This window comes from Cariama cristata, unplaced genomic scaffold, assembly GCF_000690535.1.
Source record: "Cariama cristata isolate BGI_N322 unplaced genomic scaffold, ASM69053v1 scaffold37816, whole genome shotgun sequence".
In the NCBI taxonomy this organism is placed as follows: Eukaryota; Metazoa; Chordata; class Aves; order Cariamiformes; family Cariamidae; genus Cariama; species Cariama cristata.
The window spans coordinates 7,506-15,240 of record NW_009624506.1 but is presented as its reverse complement, the minus strand read 5'-3'; the positions used below and the strand labels follow the sequence as shown (position 1 = coordinate 15,240).

Here is a 7,735-nt window from a genome sequence, read left to right as displayed (position 1 = left end):
GCACAGTTTGTGACAGAAAATTTGTATGAGCTAGGTTAATGAAAGAATTAATTAAATGACAAAATACATTTGGTGCAGGAGGATTCCTTCCTATATTTTTAACAGGACTCCAAGGAGAGGTGAGTTCAGTGCAAAAGGAGGCTTTGTTCAATTACGTTGACCCGCCTTTTACCAAGTGATTCTTCAGGAGCTGTTCGAGTTTTTCTCTGCTGTAGATTTGCGGGGCTCACCAGTTCCCAACTACTGCTCATTCTTTATGACTACATCTTCTGCTTTCTCAGGAAGGAGAGCAAGGATATGACAATAAGTAAGTGGTTTTAATATGAGATGCAAGAAAACATATAACCAACCTCTGAAATTTGTTGCAGGGATTGTTAAAACCTGTCTTAGCTATTATTCAGAGATGTTTCCAGTGAAGTAAGTTGTTTTGACTGAATTCATCTTCAAAACTACATTCATGAACTCTAGAATTTGTCCAAATATTTGCTGCAAACACTAAGTTAAAGAAAACTCGAAAAATAATTTCAAAGCTATACACTAAAATGACTTTTTTCTTTAACAATTTCTGATTTTTAGTGCATCTTACAGACAACCCAATAGCCCAACCTTTGGCTGAATTCCTATGAAACAGTAGTTCTGCTAACAGTTTATTGATGTTGCTTTCTTATTATTTAGCATCTGGTTCTGATATTAATTATTTAGCTTGTATAGCAATGAGTGTCACAGAGTAAATAACAAAATAGCAGCTTCAATTACAGAAAGCAAAAATCAACCAACTACAAAGAATACAGTAAAACTGTTAGACAACATAAACTATAAAATTATTTTCTTTCGGTTACAGAAATGGACTGCCATTTTTCTGTCTGGGGAGTTTTGGCCTTTCTGAGTTTGGCTCTGGTTATTTCATTGATACTGAACATTTCGCACTGTATGAAAAAGAAGCAAGGTAAGTAATGCTGTCTCTCTGTAAGGAATGGAGTTTGAGCATTTAAAATGTCTATAGAGAAAGCCATCACTGCTGGGAGATTTCAAGCCAACAAACTGATTCTTTTGAATCTTGAAGTTACCTTTTCGCAACAATGATTGTAGTAGATTGTAGTAGAGAGGATGTAACTTTTAAAAATTTTTAGAAGAGTCAGGTATGATTACAGAATGAATGGTAGTTGCCCAATCTGCCGCTAAAAACAGCTACCCAAATTCATTCTCTGAATACAAAAAAATAGAACATGTACTAGGTGAAGAATTTAGTAAATTTTCTGGCTAAATTTTTGTTTTGAAAGTATATTTTTAACATCTGTAATTTCCTTTTCTTAAGTGTACTTTTCATGTAACTAGTATTATTCATATTTCAATTTAAAAATTATTTTAAGTAGCTGCACTGATACAAAATACATTTGAGAAAATTTTCTCCTCCCAAAATTCCTGAATGCTTATTTGAATTTCAGATTTCATACACATTTTATGTTTAACCAATTTATTTTGGGAAAAAAAGTTCTAATTGCTTTTCATTCTGGGATCCTAATGTAGCTCTCGAATCAATGTGTCACAAGGAACAGATTTGTTTAATTTATATTAGAGGGTGACTACAGTCATTCTCTGGTTTTGGTTAAAGTTAACTATGACTTTTTTAACAGAATTGATTGTGCCAGTCCAACCTCTCTTATGCATACAATTCTATAGTTATTAAGTTATACAATCCTCACCACTCCTGTTCAGGGAAAACTGCCTTTACACAGTGAAAACTGCACCTGTGCTATACACATGTGGGTGGGCAGGCAAACACTCAAGGATTCAACCACATTAAACACAAATACATACATAATCTACATAAACAGAAGGCCTGTGCTTATAAACTGATCTCACCAAGTATAAGAGAATTTGATTATTACAGGGTATTTAAAGAGCTGCTAGAGTGTGGCAGGATTCGGGGGTGCTTTTTGGTTTATTTTGTCTGTTAGTGCTACTAGGCAGATATTTCTATGATGAAAACCCATAGTCATTTACAAAACTAACCTTGAGCAAGATTTCGGTCAGATTGGCTGATGCTGCATTGCTCATGGAATCGGAGTTTACTGTGGTAAATTCTGGAGTCCTGGAGCAGAGGGTAGAAAGTCAAAGATTCCCGTGTTGTTAATCAGGCTCTAGCAATAAATCCCTTTGTAGCTATTGCCTCTCTGCTTCAGTTTCTTCATCCATGTGGATCACAGGATATCTCTCTTTCAGACTTACAAGCAGCAGAATTAGTAAAATAAATAAACCCGTCACCTTGTAATATAAACACTTGATGCACCTCCCTAGGCAGAGAATAAGATGAGGTAGAAGCAGGAGGAGGAGAAAATAAGGAATTAATCGTGTGTGTTACAATACATTTTTGGGATCTTGTAAACCAATGTAGACCTTGCAGCCAAGCACAGGCTCATAACACAAACTTTTCTTGTATTAGTCAAAAGTATATGAGAAAAGCAGGGGGACAACTCAAGGTCCTGAGAGCCAAGAGCTTTCAATTTTACTCTCTACAGTGAAATCAAAAGCGTGTCAGTTGAGACAACTCTCTGAAGTGTTCTAAAACAGCACATTTCATTTTATCTTAACTTTATTTTTTTTTTAAACAAATTTTCCAGCTAAAATGTATGAAGACTATGAAGACAACAGTCCAAGGTAAGTTGGATAAAAAAGTTTCTTTCTGGCAAGGCTGAAATAAGCAATAAATAATGACAGATGGCTTTGGAGGGATGGCATAGAGGAAAATCCAATATCTCGTGTAGCCTGCCTGGTAATGTTGGAGAGCAGGATGGTTGTGGAAAAAAGTTTTCCAGAGAAAACAGGAAAAAAAGAAATTCAAGTGTGAGAGATGTACTCCCATCATTTTATCTACAATGAAATAATTGCATACTAATATGATAATTTTATCTACTGAAGGAAGTGCAAGATATTGAGCTAAACTACTATGTACTATCACTCAAACTCAACAAATCTAAAATAATTTAAAAGAACTCTTAGAAAACAATAATAAATTATAGTCTGAAATACATACTTGTAGAGCAATTGTTTACATGTATTTCTGTTTCCTACTCTTCTTTTACATATGACCTTCAAAAGCAATAAAACAGAGTCTGTTTACAGCTGCTGAATACCTCATGATCTTTTACAAGTCTGTTTCTCTTATTCCATATAAAAAAAACCAAAACAAACTTTAGAAAACAGAGATGGAAAGAGTCTTATCTCAACCCAAATATAAAAGGCCTTTGAAACAAAAATTCGAAAGCCTTCACCTGTTCCCCAAAACCAATTCTCAACTACAAAATTATTTGAAGTTGGGAAGTCTCTGTTTGTCTTTTACTGCTGATCTGTTGAAAAATACCACTGAAAAAGTGGTGTTACATTGCATGACTTCATTCCCTTGACGAGGCACAGTATAGGGATGCAACAGCAACAAGGCTACACAGTCCTTCCCACTGACAATTCTCATTTTACAAACTTGCTTAAAAACAATTTCAAGCAACACCAGGTAATGAAACACAACATACCATTAAAAATCCAAAGCTGAACTTTGCTTTGGTCTTCTCTGGTTGTGTCGACATAAGTATTTTAATTGACTCAAAAGTGGACTTTTTAAGAACATTGCTCCAAAAAACCCATTTAGTGCTTTAGTTTGTATTGCAAAGTGGTCTCAGAGGACATGAACTGAGTTTCTTTAAGTGATTGTTAATATTTCTAGAACTACATCAAACAGTTCCTTAGCAGTCTTTAGATTAGCTTTATACTTAACTAAGTTACAGGAAAGAAGAATTCAAATCTTGGCTAGATAACAAATCTCTCTTCAGAATACAGATATTGCCATTTCTTCCCCTCCCGATATTTTTGGTCTTATTTTTTAGATCACATATAATCTGCGATTGCTATACGTGTATAAAATGTTTTGAGTAGACTAGTGGGGTCCTAAAGAAAGCATATTCTGTGAATTACAAGTATTTTTCCATTCCCCTTCTAGCTATGATGACTATTACACAGAAGATGACCCAGTTTATGGCAATCTCAATCAAGATATTTTAGGTAAGCTTCACTTTAAGAACACGTCTGTTCAGAGGCTATAAAAAACATATGGTTACAAAGCTGACTGACCAAGACTTTCTGCGTTTCTCAAATAGCAGACTTGAGAATCTATTCCTTTTCAATTCCTGTGTTAATACCTACTTGGGATAGAACTGCAAACCATGACACTGCATTACTATTTGTAAGACCAGATCTCGCACTGAACTTGGTTCTTTTTTTTTTACAGTCGAAACAGTCCTGTTCAGCCAAGCATCTCAAAACCAAGAGCTTTTCTACACGTTAAGCTGCACGTAAAGTTGAAATAACAGCTTGATCCATGCACGTGAAAGCAATCTAAGACACATACTGCTCACTGCCCAAAGTCAATGCTCCCACAGAAGCTGGCAGAAACAAACACGTACCAGTTCTCTGCTGTGGCTATCCACAGATCATCAGCAACATTGACAAATATGCTGAAACAAGCCCAGTGCCTGAATGGTGGGCAGACGTAGCTTTTCCCTGCTTTACTGGGCTGAAGTTAATAATCCTTGGCAGAGAGATACCACATTAAAGGCAGTAACATAACTGCAGCTAGAGCTAGATATGCTGAGGGTATGTCTCTGGAAGGCTTTATGGCGTTAAAGCAGTATTTAAGTCACAAGAACACAACTTTTTTGCTAGCCTTATTTGGGGTTAAGCAAAAACTAAACTAAAGTATGTGAACTACGGGAAAAAAACACCCACATCCAACTTTTTCATACAGAGTTTGCATAAATTTAACTAAGCCAACACTCAAATACATTGACACTAAAGTCTGAAAACTGTAAGGAAGTAAGTAATCTGTTTTACTGATGACTAAAATGAGATATGGCATCAGAAAATAACTTGCACCAAGTTTACAGAAATTGGAAAGTAGATCCAGGAACAGAATTTAATCACCAGCTGCTGCAACTCACAGCCTCTTTCTCAGCTAAAGAAAAGATTGCCTATGTTGAAAAATATGTCAGTGTGTGGTTATCCCCTAATTGCAAGATGTCCTCCTAGCAGTCTAAAATGATGCTCACTTAGTGAATAATCAGAAACTTCCCATCCATATGAACAGAAAATTATTTTCATTTTCACAGTATGTATGTCTGAATTTCTTAGCTATTTGCCCCTCTATAAATAGAGGGAAAGATCTGTGTGTGATTTCAAAAGAAAACAAACTTCTACCAAAGTAAACTGGAGGGAGTTAATTCTGTAACACGGAGGATCTGTTGATCTGATCTTTTAAGACTCAGTAGCGTCTCTTAATAACTAACACGTTTTTCTACTTTGATAGAGGAATGTTGTTACGAGCAGATGAAGTCCCAGCCTCAAAGGCCAGTTAACCAACTACAGGTACCTTTAATTTTAATTCTGGATTCCTGAATTAGGGTAACGTTATCTGTCTCTGAGTTCTTGTGTTTATCCCATGACAATATATAACAAAAATCTTCACACTGCTCATTACAAAAATTACCATGCATTAGTGTTTCAGTTCGTCAGGGAATTTAAGCACAGACTTGACCCGTTGTTCAATCTGGGTCATTAATAAGGGAGCAGGAGAATTATAGACAGCTCATTTCCATCCATATGGCTTGATAAAGCTCAGTCACGGGCATGCAGATCAGGCTGAATTAAGCCTGCATCTACTGCCATGGCTTATGTAAAGAATTAATTTTATTTTGGACATCAACCAAGTGAAAACACAGGCTGCATCACCTGATAATCATGAGTTTGACTGGCGCTCTCATGCCCAGCACAAAACCTATATACCTTAACAAATGAAAGACAACTGTTTTTCTATTGATTTGTATTTTGTTGAGATACCTGGATACCTAAAATCATACAAGCTTGAACTGAAATTTGTCTGTAATTGAAACATTCCTAGAATAAATTTCCTGAGTTGATTTCCAAGTATTTCATAAGGACTGATTTTCAGCCTCTCTCAGGATACTTCCAGGGGGTAGAAATATCCTTTTTTAATCTAGACATTTGTTTTCATTAACCTCACGGAAACAGAATAATTATGAAAATTCCAATGTCAACAGTGCTTGACAATTTGGCTTGAAAAACAAGAGAGAAGCAGGGGAGACACAAAAAGCATACATTTTACACTGGAAATGAGATCACATATACAGACAAGAATCACCCACCTTTGGTTTTCTACACAGACAAAGCCTGTGAAAAATGTTGCTAATAACTGGATTCTAATTAAAAAAAAAAAGGGAAGAAAACCAGATCAAATAATGTCTTGCATCCCAAAGAACTCGCACTGATTTATATAAGCCACCCTCATTCCCATAGAGAATCTTTCTGTCCTGGTTTCAGCTGGGATAGAATTAATTTTCTTTGTAGTAGCTGGTACAGTGCTGTGTTTGGATTTAGTATGAGAGTAACATTGATAACACAGGGATGTTTTAGTTCTTGCTAAGCAGTGCTTACCCTAAGACAAGGGCTTTTCAGTTTCCTGTGCTCTGCCAGCAAGGAGGGGCACAAGAAGCTGGGAGGGAGCACGGCCAGGAGAGCTGACCCCAACCAGCCAAAGGGATATTCCATAGCATAGAGTGGCATGGCCAGTATAGAAACTGGGGGAGTTGGCTGGGAGGGGATGGTCGCTGCTCAGGGCTGGGCTGGGCATCAGTTAGTGGGTGGTAAGCAATTGTATTGTGCGTCCCTTGGTTTTCTGGGGTTTTACTCCTCTCTCTCTTTTTTATCTCTCTTTTCATTACAATAATTATTATTGTATTTTACTTTATTTCAATGATTAAACTGTTCTTATCTCAACCCACGGGTATTACCTTTTTCCGAGTCTCCTCCCCATCCCACCGAAGTGGGAGAAGGAGTGAGCAAGCGGCCGCATGGTGCTTAGTTGCTGGCTGGGGTTAAAGCATGACACTTTCTAATAATACCTTGATGAATTGTTCCTTACTGCCACTATCCTAAGAACCTGAGTCATTTACCATTAGGATATGCTGGCCTCTTTTCTGTGCTGCCACAGCTTAACCATTTGTATTTTTAATGAGTTCATTTACAGCTAGTTTGGATAAACTTCAGCCACTATTATGATTACAGTGTAGACATACTCAAAGTCTTAGACATAATTTTAAAGCAAGCATAACTACTGAGTGTTAAATATAAAGTGAATTTCCTTCTAGGTGGAGTCTGCCAATCAGATGTGTTATGCCTCACTTGATCATAGCGTCAAAGGAAAACGCAGAAAACCAAGGAGAAAGAAAGACCCTTCATTAGAGGAGGATGAAGAAGAAAGATCATCTAACCCCACTATGACTGCTTCCAAAGTTAGCATTTACCTCAATAGTGAGCAGTTGGCTACTGAAAACACAGCAAGTGTAGAAGCCATTCATGACGATCCCATCAGATTAATGGGTTTGATTCATACTACAAAAGGAGAGAACATTTGAAGTGGCTTCAGGAACCAAATATGTAATCATAATGTGAGATCTGCTTGTTCATTCTGCAGGAACAGTGAATGATTAGAGATAATATCCTGGCAAACTGACATACCAAACAATGGTATAAAATGGGTAAGTTAAGTGTTCCAAAGTGTCTTCCAAGCATATTTACAGACTAAGCAAGAAGTTTGGATAGATCCAGACTGCCACTTTGAAGGATCTGCCCTTCTGAAGACATTTTGCAAGGGAGTTGTAGAAGCTGGTAT

General features: G+C 36.8%; 1 protein-coding gene across 1 annotated transcript; it reads left to right on the top strand.

Moving 5' to 3' along the window:
• Nucleotides 1-843: 843 nt before the first annotated feature.
• LOC104155636 (T-cell receptor-associated transmembrane adapter 1) lies at nucleotides 844-7,478 on the top strand. The gene is made up of 6 exons (XM_009703194.1): nucleotides 844-946; nucleotides 2,109-2,111; nucleotides 2,622-2,658; nucleotides 3,992-4,053; nucleotides 5,354-5,412; nucleotides 7,212-7,478. The coding sequence occupies exons 1-6, from the start codon at nucleotides 844-846 to the stop codon at nucleotides 7,476-7,478; spliced, it is 531 nt and encodes a 176-aa protein (XP_009701496.1).
• Nucleotides 7,479-7,735: the final 257 nt, after the last annotated feature.